The sequence below is a fragment of the Bidens hawaiensis genome, unplaced genomic scaffold (assembly GCF_021521415.1).
Source record: "Bidens hawaiensis isolate Kalapana, Puna unplaced genomic scaffold, B.hawaiensis_p1.1 tig00002123_1, whole genome shotgun sequence".
NCBI lineage: Eukaryota > Viridiplantae > Streptophyta > Magnoliopsida > Asterales > Asteraceae > Bidens > Bidens hawaiensis.
This window is the reverse complement of record NW_027491112.1, coordinates 488126-504161: the sequence shown is the minus strand read 5'-3', so window position 1 is coordinate 504161 and position 16036 is coordinate 488126. Positions and strand designations below refer to the sequence as shown.

The 16036-nt window shown below is 32.7% G+C and overlaps 2 protein-coding genes and 1 pseudogene across 3 annotated transcripts; 2 read left to right on the top strand and 1 right to left on the bottom strand.

The window, feature by feature from the left end:
- The first annotated feature begins 231 nt into the window (after window positions 1–231).
- On the top strand, window positions 232–3895 carry LOC143606661 (ubiquitin-like-specific protease ESD4; annotated as a pseudogene). Its single transcript, XR_013148792.1, has 9 exons — window positions 232–1213; window positions 1291–1370; window positions 1452–1545; window positions 1636–1734; window positions 2723–2815; window positions 2905–3024; window positions 3117–3220; window positions 3349–3421; window positions 3516–3895. The product of XR_013148792.1 is annotated as a ubiquitin-like-specific protease ESD4 (transcript).
- A 499-nt stretch (window positions 3896–4394) lies between these two features.
- Window positions 4395–6447, bottom strand: LOC143606682 (uncharacterized). Its single transcript, XM_077082369.1, has 2 exons — window positions 6292–6447; window positions 4395–5567 (listed from the first exon to the last, which is right to left on the bottom strand). Exon 2 carries the CDS (start codon window positions 5553–5555, stop codon window positions 4680–4682), a length of 876 nt encoding a protein of 291 aa, XP_076938484.1. The 5' UTR covers window positions 5556–5567; window positions 6292–6447; the 3' UTR covers window positions 4395–4679.
- Window positions 6448–12986: 6539 nt separating this feature from the next.
- Window positions 12987–14849, top strand: LOC143606652 (translationally-controlled tumor protein homolog). Its single transcript, XM_077082350.1, has 5 exons — window positions 12987–13138; window positions 13932–14005; window positions 14105–14233; window positions 14324–14481; window positions 14551–14849. Exons 1-5 carry the CDS (start codon window positions 13111–13113, stop codon window positions 14666–14668), a joined length of 507 nt encoding a protein of 168 aa, XP_076938465.1. The 5' UTR covers window positions 12987–13110; the 3' UTR covers window positions 14669–14849.
- The last annotated feature ends 1187 nt before the right edge of the window (window positions 14850–16036 follow it).

Below are 16036 nucleotides of genomic sequence, written 5' to 3'. Positions count from 1 at the left end.
AGATTGAATGTTCTCGACAAACCATGTTGACAACATAGCATGTCATGTCAGATGTAATACACTAAAATTGGTTCGCGCACGTGTGTGTGTGTGTGTGTGACGGGTTGGGTTTTATTTCTTGTTTTCTTTTTAATTAACTTTTAAACGAACATCTAATTTTAACTTTCTAAACGTCCTAATCACATAATAACAAACTAACCAACAAAATGGTGTGTTGTATAACTAACATGTGTTTAGCCTGACCCAGACCCAGACCCAGACCCATCCAAAACCCATTTCACAGACAATAACAGATCTTCTTCATCACCTCAAACCCTTGATTCAATTCAATTCAATTCAATTCAGTTCAACTCAATCTTCTGAATCCAATCAATCAAATCCATATATTCAATGTAATTCAATTCTGAAACCGATTCCTGTAATTCGCATGCCAACATCCAATCCCCAAATCCAAACCCTAAATCACCTCCTCAATCATAAATGTGTGTGTTGACCTGTAACCGCTACAAGCGCCACGTGGACTCTCAATTTCACTCTTCAAAGAAGCACAAACCTTCCGATTCGGCTTCTATGGTTTCACGGCTGAGCTTATATCCACAACAACTGACTCCAATTGCTAGAGAGATTCAAGCTCCCTGTATAGTTGTTACTGGATTCACCTCAACCGCTGTTAAAAGATCAGGTAGTGATACAATGGAGGATCTGTTATCGAATTATAATCGAACGAAGGAAGTCGCTAAAGGTACTTGCAGGTTTGTGAATTTTGAAACACTGGATGAGGTAGTTGAGCTTACTGATGATGATCATAATAATGATATTAATAATGGTGATGATAATATTAATATTGTTAATGAGAATGAGAATAATATTAATGAGAATGATGTATCTGGAGACTCGGTTGTAGAGGAAATTAGGGCAAAATATAGGGAATTAGATCATGGGAAGGTTGAAGAAGAAGAAGAAGAGCTAAACCTAGGGATGGTTTCGGAATTAATGGAGGGGAAGAGATTGGAATTGTTGTCGTTGGGCCCGAGGCCGGAGGTTTCGGTGGATGCGGGTGTGCCGTATCATAAAAAGTTACTAGATTCGGCGCTAAAGCGAGATTCGAAACTAAATAGATTTGAGTTTTGATATTAAGTTGCAAGAGGAAAAGAGAGCTTTGTTGAAACAGTTGACTCCTGCTAAGAAAGACGAGCCGAAGAAAGATGATGAGGTGAATGCTGTAGACTTTTAGCTTATGTTAATTATTTGTGTTTGATGTGATCGTGTTAAATTGATTTGTTTTTTTAGGATAAGTTGCTTGAGCCTTTCCTGCCACTTACCGAGGATGACAAGGACATGGTTGCCGTTGCATTGTCTAATGCTAGTCAGTATGATTTATAGTGTGTGTATATGTAGTGTTTATGTTTTTAGTGTCCGATTTGGTATGAAATGGTGCTTTAATTATGTAGAAGGAAGGTCTTGGTCACTCATGATAGTTCAAATATTACGATCACGGGAGAAGTTTTACGGTGTTTAAGACCTGGGACGTGGTTAAATGATGAGGTAGCTTCTGATTTTGCATGTTATATTTGGAAGTAACATAACTTGTTAAGCCATATAATATTACTAAATGCTGAATTTGTCATAATATAGGTTATCAATGTGTGTCTTGAGTTGCTGAAAGAGAGGGAAAGGAAGGAACCCAAAAAGTTCCTGAAATGTCATTTCCATAACACGTTTTTCTACAAGAAGGTTAGTTAAGTACTTAATTTATCCTCCTTACGTATCACGTGTTTTGGAATATTCTTGTTTTTAGGATATATTTCTTTATTCGGAAATTGTGAAGTTTAATTTACCATAAAATATTAAATGCATGCATTCAAATCAAATCGGTTTTTTTATCTTCTTAATTTATGACTTTCTTCTACGTAGTATTAGACATAACCCTAGTCAACAACCAACGGTCAACACCAGCACGTCATATCTTGTTAACGAATTCAAAACGACATTGAGGACTATATGAAACCAAGCCATTAATATGTGTTTAGATTAATAATAATTTGATATCTATTGATAATAAAAACATTATGATCCTATCTGAGGGACAAAGTTCACAAATGTTACAAGATTATCGCTGATTTTATGTGTCTGGATATGTATGAACTATATGAGGTATGAACTTAAGAAGTTAAATTGATACGTTTTTCCGTATATTTTATGTTCGTTATTACACTAGCGCGCATGTTACAAGATTTGTTACTATATATAATTAGAAAGATCACCATGTTAATGATCTCTTAGAATTCAAACTTATATACTATATTTTTACCCTGAAAAAGTAAATAACCAGAATTTCTCATTTTGGCAATCCATTGGAGTAATCAGCAATAATCTTATTATATTTGTGCGGTTTGCCTTTAAAGTTATAAAAAGTCTGTTGTTCTTATATCTATGCATACTGTTATGCGATAATCTATATATTAGAAATGGACTATGGTTTGTACTTATATATATACCATTTGCATTCGTGGCACCTAGGTGTCGACGGCTGGAAAACAGTATGAGTCTTAAACTTGACTGATTTCTAAGTCTGGAGTTAATAGAAAAAAATAGCTGAAATGTGTATAGAAGTGCAACTTAAATCAGCATTTCATGTGGATTATAGAATCATAAATTTTTATGGTTATAATAAACTGGATACTGATTTTATATATTGTTTTTGTTGTTGTTGTTGCCATAGTTGATAAGTGGAAAGACGGGCTATGATTACAAGTCAGTTAGAAGATGGACTACTCAAAAGAAGTTGGGATACAGTCTTCTTGATTGCGACAAAGTAATGTTATATCGATATATGCATATGTATATATTTAACTTTCTGATTTTCTGATTGTACTTTGGAATCCTGACTGTATCTTTAAGCAGATATTTATCCCTGTTCATAAAGAAATACATTGGTGTTTGGCAGTCATTAACAAAAAAGAAGAAAAGTTCCAGTATCTTGACTCTCTTGGAGGGATTGATAAACAAGTAATGAGTGTATTGGTATGCATCATAGTGACTTCTTATTTATTGTTATTATTTATTTCTTATGATAAATGTAGCTAATATATTTATTTATGGGTATTATTGTCCAGGCGAAATACTTTGTAGATGAAGTGAAAGATAAGAACGGAGAAGACATTGACGTTACTTCTTGGCAGCAAGATTATGTAACAGACCTTCCAAATCAGGAGAACGGGTGTGTAATCTTTGACATTCTTTGACTCTTGTTTAGAACTTTTAATAAACTTCACTGGATGCAATTCTATTAGTTTACTATTATGTACTTATGTGTTTCTCTTTTGATGGTGACTTGTTGATTACCAGGTTTGACTGCGGTGTATTTATGATCAAATATGCTGACTTTTATAGTCGGGACATTGGCCTCTGTTTTAAGCAGGTTAGTTATTACTTATTACATGTAACGTTATAATTTGCCACGGGAGTTATATCAGTTATTAAACATGGACTAAACTTTTGGTGTAATCATGTAGGAACACATGCCATAATTTAGGTTGAGGACTGCTTTGGAAATATTGAAACTGAAAGCTGATTAAACATATTTCGTGCTCTAAGCGTGTGGTGTAAATGCTAGTTAATATCTAATATGCAAATGGCCAAGGTAGTTTATATTGTTTAGGTCTTCAATTTGTTGCCTAAATGACAAAAGATAGGTAGTTATATGTTTAGTTAGTTGATAATGTAATGTTTGGTTATTTAGATGATCCTGAGCCTCCAGACTATGTATGTTTCTGCTATTTCATCGTTTGAATTTTATAGAAGCCTCTTTATGATGACTTTTAATTTTGGGTGGATTTGTATTGCTGTTCTTGTTTATCCTAAGGTTTGCTCTTTTTATGTGGAACGGTGAATCTCATTAAACACTTAGCAAGACGTTAGATAGCAAGACGTTAGAAACCAAACGGGAAATTACAAAGAAAAACTACAGCAGTCTTTTCATAAATTATTATTTAAAGAACAATTTTTTATCCAAACCTTAGCCTACATAATGTCATACTCCACAAAAATACTCTTCGGTCGTTCATTCGTTTACAATGAAGTCGTTTAGGATGAAGCGTAAAACATAACATGGTTTTTGTCCTTCCTAAAGAACCAAAATACACCATCACCCATGATCACAAGTTCACAACTACAACCACCATCTTTCAACTTCTGTTAACAAATTTAATTAATAAATTCAGAAACCATGATTATTTTGTGGACTAGATTACCACAAATTTCTAAACCTTTTAACATACTCTTCATTTTATGTATGTGAGCTTATCAACTTTTAACAAATTCTAATTTCAAATCCCTTCTTTTCAGTATAAAGAAAAACAAATGCAAGTTTATGAAAGAAAACAAATGCCTTCCAAATGTGGCTTTTTCCAAATCCAAACAAACAAGTACGGAATTAAAATAAAAAGATATGACTACACGTCAAGCGCTGAAATAGAAACCAAGATCCTGATTCTCACACTGTGCATTCGATTATTGTGGGTCGGACATTTTCAATGTCTATACTCATATAATGTTAAATGAGCCAATAAGCAGAACAAAATACCTAAAATCCATAACTTAAAAACACAAGAAACAATAACCAAAAGCATCCAATAACTATAGTTTCCAATAACATCCCATTCCATCCAATGCCTCCACTATGCACGAGGCGTCCTCCTCGAGCCCCCACCATGTAACACCACATTTCGCCGGCGCGCAACTTGAGGAGCAAACCTGCGACGAACAATTTCCTGAATTTCATCCTCACTTTCTTCCTCGCTTTCATAATCCGATGAATCAAAATCACTTTCCATCGCACCAGTCCTTGTCCTTGAAGCGAAGTGCATTATAAAATCATCAAAATAATTCATTCCACGAAAATTACCACCTTCGATTACATAATCCCCCATTATGACTGACCCAGGCATTGTCGAGCTGATCGTACTCATCACATCATTCAACTCGCTGTCATTTTGAAGCTTCTTCCACTTCTTTTCAAGTGTCGGGTCAACTTCCCGAGGCCGGGCCAAAGGGTGACTGGCCCGCACATGCTTCTTTAACTCTTTATACGACCCAACAAACGAACACTCATCTGTCATGCAATTCCTCTTCTTCGAGTTAAAATACTTACGGGCCGGTTTCACCACAGTCCACCCTTTCACCTGGCCACGACAAAGCGGGCATAAAAGCTCATCAGAACCTACACTAAGACACAAGTCAACAGTTGACTCGTCCAGTGTCTTCGATTTGGTGTAAGCTTTCTTGTACTGGTCCAAACAGTTGGAGTAACGGTTACTGGTTGCGCACATGTATGAACGACAGCCTTTGTGATGCGAGGAGCAAAGGAGAAGAACAGCCTTGTGAGGGTATTCTAAACAAACAGAACACTTTGTGGCTTGCCATTCTTTCCTTTCAGTTGTGTTCTTCTGTTTCTTGTGACGGGAATCTTTTGCAATCTTCGAAACTGGTTTTAAAGATAACGGGCTTTTCAGCCTTGATCCAGATCTTTGTGCCACCTTCTTGACTTTAGTCATTGCAAGTCAAACCTAGTATACATATCACCAACAAACAACATAAATGACAAATCCACAGTATATTTATGAACGTTTCCGTACGTATTTGCGCCTGCATTTGTTTGTGCACGTGCGTTACATATTCGACTTGTGCAAACAACCAAGTACGCAAGCAACCGGCTACTACCAAAAAATTCACTATGTTGTATATATATATATATTTAACAAAATAAGAGAATTAAATACGCATTCATCGCTTGAAAACCGAAAAACCTCATGAAAACGAAAAATTTTCATTTTTTTGTCTTAATTAATTATAGATTATACCCAAATTTACTCCACAAAATATGAAGTTGAAATGCAAAATGGATCACAAAATAATCACCTAATTAATTAAAAATGTGATAAAACAAATTTCAACAATGTCAAATGACTATAAACCCGCATCTCGAATCAACCGAATCACATATACAAAATACCAAAATCACCATACAAACCACATATCTAAACATCAAGCACAAATCGTCAACAAACATAATCAAATTCCAAAATTAGGGTTTCAAAAAAAAACCTAAAAAATTCTTGCATCTAAACATGGGTAAGTAATTGAATCAAATTCATCTGGGTTTGAAGTTGTAAATGAATAAAGTCTGAAACTTTACACATAATTTCACAAAATTATAATAAAGTTTGAAACTTTATACGATAAAATTAAAAGAATTGGTATGTATACGATGTATCTGGAAGATAATGTTACCGAGAATGAACGCCGCCGTAGACGGTGGAAGACGGTAGATTGAGACGGGAGAAACTGTCGCGTACGGCAGCAGCAGATTGAATATATAAATAATAATAATAAGAACAAAGGGAACGGAGGGATTTGAAGTGTTTATGAATATTTACGAGAAGTTACCCAATCCAATAATAATAAATCATGTGATTCATTTCAGATTATTATTATTATTATTATTATTATTATTATTATTTTTTATTTTTTTTTATTATAGATATATTTATTTTCTTTGAAATTAATTACGAAAATAGTTCGTATTTTCTTTTCATTCTTTATAATTTATAAAAGTTAAAAGCACTTTTTTAATGAAGTTTTTATTTATATTAATTATTTTTACTATTTTGTCACACCCACACTGGATTGAGCTCTAATTATTGAAAAAGGTAATTAAAGATTATGAATAAAAATAAAAGACGATTTTCAAGTTTAGAGACTCAAGATTGTAAAGAAATAACCCGAGTAATTTGAAGATTAAAAAATTTGCTTGGATTATTAGACTGGTTAAGATAACATATTGAAACGTTTGATCTTATTAAAAAATTGTGTACGTGTCAATCCTACACTCGACAAGAGTTGTTTGCTTGAAAGTTGAAACCGAAAAGCATACTAAACTTTTGGAATAGCTTGTCTTGCAAGTAATCTTAATGATTATCATTTTAGAAGATAAACAGTTGTAATTAATTACCTATTAATTATCTGTAATACATAATAGTTGTTTAATTAATAAACATAAATATATTAAAATCATATCTAGTTATCTCATAAAACTCGTTTTAAATTATTCTGATTAAATCACATGTTAGGAATATTAATTTAAATAATTATAATTAATTGGTTTGATGTTAATGATTTTCTTTAAAGACGGAATTTTATTAAACCAAAGATCAAGCTACATACTAGAGTTAACAAAGACAAAAACCAAAGTGACCCCACAAACAAACAATAGTGACTTTTTATTGATACATGATTAAAACATCAAATTTATTAAATTAAACTTAAAAGCAAAACCGACTTTGTTATATAACATATTTTAAAGTTTATAAACGTATAACAAACCAAATAATATTTTTATTAAAAAAATATAATTTAATAAAAGTTCGTTAAACACCTTCTTTTTTTATTTTATTTTAATTTTTTTACACAAAATATCACATATCATGCTTTAAATGTATAGAACCATAAAAATAATTCTTAATCTTCGATTAATTACACAAATTATCTTATAGTTGGCTTGTCACCTATTTTGTTAATTATTTCCACTAACTATCGTTAAATTCTTAGTTATCTTATTTTTACAAAATGACTATTTTGTATATACTTTTGAATGACAATATGGGTAACTTTTGTAGTTACTTTCAAAAAAAATTTCTAGTCTTATATTATAAAGTTTATCTAAATTTTTATTAATTCATTAAACAGTTATCTAATTAAAAAATATATTTCTTACTTCAATTTTAGTTAGTTATATGCTTGCTTTCGTTTACTTAGTTTAGTTATTTAATTTTGGCATTTAATAATTTTATATAATAAAAACAAATTAATTAATACTCGAGAAAGTGTAAACGAGGCCTCACACAGTAAATGATGTTTCAATTCATGTGAGACATGTGTTTGTGTTTTAAATTATAAACGGTTAGCAAAATCCGTCATATTACGGAATATGTAGAGGTTTTATTGAGAAGTCGTCATGTTTCTTATTGGTATTATGGTTTATTGATGTCGGTATAGTATCATTAGTCAGTACTCATACCAGTTTAGCCAATTTGACACCCAAACTTATTTACCTTATTCGTTATATGTACTAATATCGGTATCAAGATCATTAGAGATTTGAACAATAATAAAAAAGTGGTTACTGTACCGAAATACCGGCATTCGTACATGCACTATACCAATAAACTCGGTACAATATTCAGTGCGCAGTTTGTTAATGTTCGGTACCGGTACTTCGGTACAAGTTCGGGACTTCAGGTATGGTACGATCTCATTCCTATATCAAACCAACACCAATTCGATTGAAATTGGTTAAGTTCTTTACAGTACCAACACTAAACCCAAAAAATAAATTGGTAAACGTCAAGAATAGTAGTGGCACCCGTATAACTTATAACATATTTAAAATGATGTTTAGTCGGTCGTTAAACACGAGCGTTGAAGATGCGAGGCGAAGTGAATTCGTTCGGTACAGGTTAGGTTTGTTTTGGTTCCGAAACTAAACCGAAAGAATAATTCCATCAAATTAAGATATTTAAAACAAAAAATAACATAATTAAAATGAAAATGATGCTTGATCGGCCCGAATTTGACCGGCATCTAATAACTTTGCTACGGTTCCAAAATGAAACCCAAAAAAGTAATTTCGTCAAATTAACATAATTAAAAACAAATTAAAAGCAAAACAAAGCTAATAAAATATATATTTTTTTAAATTGTGGCCGTAACCATGCGCATTGATCTTATGTTAGGTAACAAAACATGTCGCTTGTAGTGGTGCAAAGAACGAATTCAATCTGTATGAGTTACATGTTCAGCAATTATCATGATTTATAATCTCACTGCCATTAAGCATATTCTAACTACTTACCTAACTTCAGCATAATAAATCACGTATCACAATTTACTTTTAAAATATACAAAGTAATAACATACACATATAGTTTTAAAACGATTAATTTCGTGTATTTCAGCTTGGTAACATATAAACAAGGCATATGCCATAGAAATAACCTTAACGACTTAACGACTTGTTATGTTCATAATAATTTCATATCAGATTATTTATTCAAATATTAAAGGCTTGTTTACGACTTCAAGAATTCTTATACGATCATATATCGTCATCAGTGTTGTAATAAAACCATATAATGTTTGTATACGACTATACGTTGTATACTAACATAACAACTCTATTTGTATTCGTAGCCCATAAACCCAATTTCAACATAAGAACTTTGTAATTTGCTTAAACTCACTTATTTCTTAAAAGAAAACTTGTTAGATATTCAAATTTCACTACATTGCTACCGATATATACTACATCCTCATAAATAGCAATGCAACAATGTAATTTGAATCATAAACTACTTACTGCACTTGATGATGAACACAACGAAATCCATCATGTTGAACAAACTACATATGGTATCTATTTTAAGTCGATTTCACACACACCTCTTAGTTTTGTGATTTCTTCTTCCTTGAATTGTATCAAGATCCACACAATTCTTGTTTAGTAGGATTTAAAACTTATTATTGATAAAAGATGATTTCATATTGACCTACATAAGTTGAACGACGTTTAACATGTTTAATATGACTTAGATTAATGTCAGTAGGTAAATATATGTGACGATAATTACAAGATTTGAATATAGATCACCCCTAGGTCTATTGCCCGTATAGTCGTATACCAACATAGTTATGTATCCCTTCTTTCACTTATACACTTTTGTAGTTGTATGATGTGTAAACTTTATTTTTAAATAATCGTAGCCTTTGCTTCATAAAAAAAACATAAAAAAACACTCCCAAACTTTTTTTATCTTAACATATAGGTTTTTTTATATTTATGTAAATAATTCTTTTAAGTTTCAAGTGTCTAAATTTTATAAAAAAAATGGCATTTTTAGGGTGTGTTTGGGATTCCTTATTTAAAAGGACTTTTTGTGAAAAAGAATTATTAACTTATGATTTTTTAAAAAGGAGTTTGTAAAAAAGTGTTTGGATTAGCTTATGTCAATAAGTTGTTTTTTAAGAAGTGTTAGGTTTAATTTATTCATGTAAAATGACTAAAAAAGACATTCTTTTATAAATCAATAAGTTGTTTATAAAAAAGTGTTTTGGATTGCTTATTTATACTATTATATACTTATTTTTCATCTCTAGCATATTGATCAAAATATTACGAAATGTATAACATAAAACTCGTTTACATATTTTATAATTTCTTGATTAGACCATAATAATATAACGTTTATAATATTTAAAAAAGCACCAAAATGCGCAATAATATATCTTATCGCTGCCATATGCATAACATCATCACATGTACGATTTGTAGCCGGAACTTCTTCACTGTCTTCATTACTAGCAACATCTTCTGTGTGATTGTAATATTCTTGTTGGGTCGTGTTAAATGCTTCATCAAACCTACCGACATTTCTAATAAAGTTATGGATCGTTATCGACGCTAACACGATACTCACTTGGTGATTGTATGTGTAATTAATATGCATATCTCTCAATAACGTCCACCTAGCTTTCCACACTCCAAAAGTTCGTTCAATTATATTTTGCAATGATGAGTGAAATAGTTAAATGTCTCTTTTGATCCGCGAGGAGCACACATAACGCTAGTTTGTCCACGTCGAAAATCTGGTATATGATAACGAATGTTCGCACCTTTGCACGGAGCAAGATACCTTTTAGTATTTGGGTATCCGGCACAAACAACGTAACCTTTATCTACAAATAAAATAAACAGTTGTTAGTCGTTTCAAACAAGTATTAAAAGCATAAAAATTGCACTACTAAAATTATACTAACCACCCGTTGGATGTGAAAACTTAAGGTCAGGTCTTTGTAAGGCTTCTTTGAAGATTCTCGTGTCATGTGCAGTCCCCTCCCATCTGGTCCATACAAATGTATAGCATATGTTAAAATCACAAACAACCATTATATTTTGTGTGACATATCCCTTTGACCAATGCACATCGATTGGTTGTTCAATCGAACTGATGCCCTCACCAGGGCCGTCTTTGAGAATAGAAAAAATAAGAAGGGCCTCGGACACAAAAACTAAAAGGCCCTAAAATACAAACTCAAAAAATAAAATGATATGAAAACATAACGCATTAAAAACGACGTTTATTCGATCGGTAAAATGTAGGTGTTGTAGCGGCGAGTTGACTCGAATTTGGGCATTACGGCCACGTTTGTTATGGTACCGAAACTAAACCCAAAAACTAATTTTGTCAAATTAACACATTTAGAAATAAAAAACAAATAAAAGAATACCGACGTTGCGGTGGCGAGTTAACACGAATTCGATCGATATAAGACAGGTTCATTATGAGTACGGGAAGTAAACCTAGAAAATAATTTCGTTAAATTATCATATTAATAAAAACATACATTAAAGAAAACATAGAAATAACATGAAAGAACAACACACACAAAATATAAAGAGCAACTAAGAAAAAAGCTACCCTTAATAAAAAAAGCTTACACATGTTTGCAATGGGTTTAGAACTCAGGCAAACAAGAGAATTTTCTAGACTTAAGAAACTCACATCTAGCCATAAGGCCAAATCCTCAGGTTAATGACTGAAGTTACTTGTATAAATCGCAGAAATACACATACATACAAAAATCTATAGGTCTCGTTTGAGAGTGGGCCTGGGTCTTGAGCCCTCCATGCCCTCCTCATGGGCGGGCCTGGCCCTCACGTGTGTCCCGTCAACAGCACCAATGCAGTTCTATAAACAAGATATCATTATTATATCATTTGTAAAATGAACTAGAACATTGAAAACCTTGAACATTAGATAATACATTAAACATTTGATAATAATGACTTATTTTATCTATATGCGGGTGCTCCATCATTATAGTTTGCAGCTGGCTTGATGATTTCAACACTCATCCTAAGCACATCTTCCAAAACTTTATAGAAATGTTGATGGATGGTTTCCCCAGAATGATTAAGAGATTTATGGACAAACTTATTCATACAACCATGAGCCAAAGTCAATAAGAAGATTTCAACCAAATCCTCAATAGACACATTGCGGGTGTGTTTTAATTTGTATCCAATAACAAGATTTAAACATAGTTGTATAAAGGAATCATATCAAACACAAAACCTCATAAACTACACAAGATTCATGCTAACGATGCTAACGTTTACTTCAGGTAATAGGTTATGGTTCAACGACATTAAACAACACTAACTAACAGTGACCATGAAGAACCCTTACTTTGGAAACACAAAAACCCTATCATGAAACATCATGATGAAATACACATGGGAGTTTAATCTAATGAAATTCTTCACAAAATCAGAAAATTAAACAAACTTGGTAGGGATGGACGGAGACGAGGAAGATGATAGTGGTAGAGATCTTGTGTTTTTCGAGTTTTCTGAATCGGTGTATACATCGTTTATAAGCATTGGGTAGTTGACGAGTAAAGAGATGCATGTGGTAGTTGATAAGTGAGTTATAAACGAGAGGTGTAAGGGTCCGTTTAATGGGAATATCAAACCCATAAGTTAATAAGTTACAGTTTCCTAACTTATCAAAACCTCTTTATTTTGTGATTCTTTATAAGTTAAAATCCATAAGGTCTTATGCTTTACCAAACAACTTATACACCTTATTAACTTTTAAAAAGTTAATAAGTTATAAGTTGATGAAAACAAGAAATCCTACACCCCCTTTTAATTGATAAAACTTGTTAAACATTTATTTTGTATAAGTCGCCTAACAATAACTACTTCAAATAGACACTTTAAAGACTCAAAACAAACATGACCTATCTAGTACTTTGAATTTGAACCCAACACTAATAAACCAAATAATTAAAAAAAGGGGTAAAACCGTAAATCACGAAAAAGCCAAAACCTATATTCGTAATATGACATCAAACTCATCATCCCCAAAACCCAATTGGGCTATATATACCCGCTGTATCTATACTCCACAAACCCTCTTGTATTGTACCAATCATCATCGCAAGTTGCCTACTTTTTGCTCTCTTTGTTTCCACCGATCCAGAATCATCATGTTGGTCTATCAAGATTTGATTTCTGGTAATCTTTTCGTTTCAATTTCGTGGGTTTTTAGTTTCTTGATTATGTTAGGGTTTTTAGTTTTAGTAATCGATTAGCTATAGTTTTGATTTAATTGTGTAGATGTAGGTTCTTGTTTGATTATCCGATTGAAGTTTTATTAGATCTGATGATTAATTTTTGGGTTTGATTTGTGTTGTGGTTTTTGTTAGCTGGTTTTAGGGTTTGTTATGTTTGAAGCTTTAATGGTTTGTTGGAATTTGTATAAAGTTTATATCTTTTTCAGCTTGTGATGTTTGAATATTTAACTGGGCTCAGATTTTGTTATGTTTACAGTTTACCTGTGTTTTAAGTTTAATTGACTTATTATTATTATTATTCTATTATTATTATTATTATTATTATTATTATTATTTTATTGAAAATATTACTCAAAAAATTATTAGCTAGAATGCTATTTTTATTATTTTATCATTTTATTGATAATATTACTCAATAAGTTATTAGCTAGAATGCTATATTTAGATGGTGATGCTATTTGATCTAACTGTTTTCAGATTTTATTATGTTTTAAATTTAATTGACTTAATATTGTTGTTATTATTATTATTCAAGAAAGGAATTGAAGTTGATATTGATGAGCTAAAATAGAGAAATAAAATTAATCCTATTTAAAGTGACAATTTTGAGTATAATTGATTCTGTGATTAATTGATTAAATCAATGTTTTTTAGTTGTTTTTCTCTCTAATAAGTTTTTTTTATTGTTATTTACATAATTTTATTTTTAAATAAAACTGTATTTGTAAATTTAGGTGATGAGCTTCTTTCTGACTCCTTTCCTTACAAGGAGATCTTGAATGGGATCTTGTGGGAAGTTGAAGGAAAGGTATAATCTTGCACCTGTCTTTATTTTGTAAATTTTGATGTTGGAAGTTGTCGGTGAACGAAACGCTAATCACGTGTGTTTTTAATATTATTTGTGCAGTGGGTGGTACAAGGAGCAGTGGCTGTTGACATTGGTGCAAACCCTTCTGCAGAAGGAGGTGATGAAGATGAAGGTGTTGATGATCAAGCAGTGAAGGTGGTCGACATTGTCGATACCTTTAGACTCCAGGTAAATAGTTTAATCTGATTATGATATTATGATATGTTATTAAGGTTTTAAATGTTTATACATATTTATAAAACTATGATGCGCATGTAGGAACAACCCCCTTTTGACAAGAAGCAGTTTGTTGCATATATCAAGAAGTACATCAAACTCATTACCCCCAAGCTCGATGAAGAGAAGCAAGATTTCTTTAAGAAGAACATCGAGGCGGCAACGAAGTTTCTTCTCTCAAAGCTCAGTGACCTTCAGTTGTAAGTCTCGGGTTATCTTTTTTTTTTAAAAAAAAAAACAAAAATCATGATTATGACATGTTTTTGCAGTTTCGTTGGGGAGAGCATGCATGATGATTCGACAATAGTGTTTGCTTACTACAAAGAAGGTGCTACCGACCCGACATTTTTGTATTTTGGTGTTGGGTTGAAGGAGGTTAAGTGTTAAGGATTATCATCTTGAGCCAGTGACCCGAGCCTGCAAAGAGTTGAGGCACTTGCTGTAGTTGTTGCTTTTAAGTATGGTTTTTGTTGCTTATTAAATATGGATATGCAAACTATTTGCAAGTTTGGTTATGTTTTTGGACCTCAGTTGGTGTTTGTGTTAAGTAAGTTTAATCTTTGATTCACCTGATGCTAGTCAATAGTATTCTGTTAAAGATTACAAATAGATTGTGGATCGGAAACCTGGAGTTTAATTTAAAAATATTTACGTTTTCAGTTCCAAAGCGAATTCTAAACGATTTAACTTTCATTAGAAACAATTTTTGCATCAATAGTCTGTATAATCACTGGTATGTATAGATCGAACCTTGAAGTCATGACTAGTGAAGTGAATGGCTTTTATATGTTGCTGTAGAAACAAATGCTGTCAAACTGTTGGCCATCATTCGCTGGTTTGACCGTGATAGGGTTTGATATGTTATAGATTGAATTTAGAGAAGATAAAAGGGATAAAAAGGAAGAACGATTATATTATTGAAAACGTAAAGAAAGTTTACAAGATATTCCCGGGCCTAGTCTAGAGATGATCAACAAAACCGGTTCCTGGAACCGAACCGGTGGACCCGAACCGGTTCCTACCCGTTTTTTGTAGGAACCGGACCCTATCTGATTCAACCCGATGATCCATGACCGGTTCTTGCATTTCTGAGTGGGGGCGGGTAGGAACCGGAACCGAACCGGAACCGGTTCTGGAACCGGAACGGGTTCCTAACCGTTTTTTTTGGCCGTTTTTTGACCGTTGGGGTCAAAAATAGCCGTTTTTTGACCGGTTACGGTACAGGAACCGGGTTAGGAACCGGTAAGAACCGGTTAGATAGGTTAGGTGTCCGAGGGTGGGAGAACCGGTTCGGTTCCCTAACCGGTTCGAGCCTGGAACCGGTTTAAAAGGTGGTTTTGAATATAGGAACCGGTTAGGAACCGGTTCCGGTTCCTAGTCTCAAACCGTTTTGAACATCTCTAGCCTAGTCCTATCTCACCGCATAAGCCGGAGCCATGGCAATGCCATCTTAAACATAAGTATAACCTACTCTCCCTATTGGTCATTGATACCTATTTATAGAAATATAATTACACTTAACCCCCTCCCAAAATAGACAAATGACAATTAGGACTAAAACTAGAATATGATTCCTATCAGACCTTAACCCTTAAATACATGCTGGCTGACAAAAGAATTCGACCGTAACCCATAAAAACATGCTGCCACTACCGTTACGAGAGACATGTTTTTTGTTATTGTTTGTAGTTACAAAATAATTCTAAAAATACTTTAGAGAAGATGACAATATGTGATCATATTTATTATTATTAG

Coding starts and splice junctions, on each gene's coding strand:
- LOC143606652 (XM_077082350.1), top strand. CDS start 13,111: ATGTTGGTCTATCAAGATTTGATTTCTG. Junction 13,139..13,931: donor CTATCAAGATTTGATTTCTG/GTAATCTTTTCG, acceptor TTGTAAATTTAG/GTGATGAGCTTCTTTCTGAC. Junction 14,006..14,104: donor TGTGGGAAGTTGAAGGAAAG/GTATAATCTTGC, acceptor TTATTTGTGCAG/TGGGTGGTACAAGGAGCAGT.
- LOC143606682 (XM_077082369.1), bottom strand. CDS start 5,555: ATGACTAAAGTCAAGAAGGTGGCACAAAGATCTGGATCAAGGCTGAAA.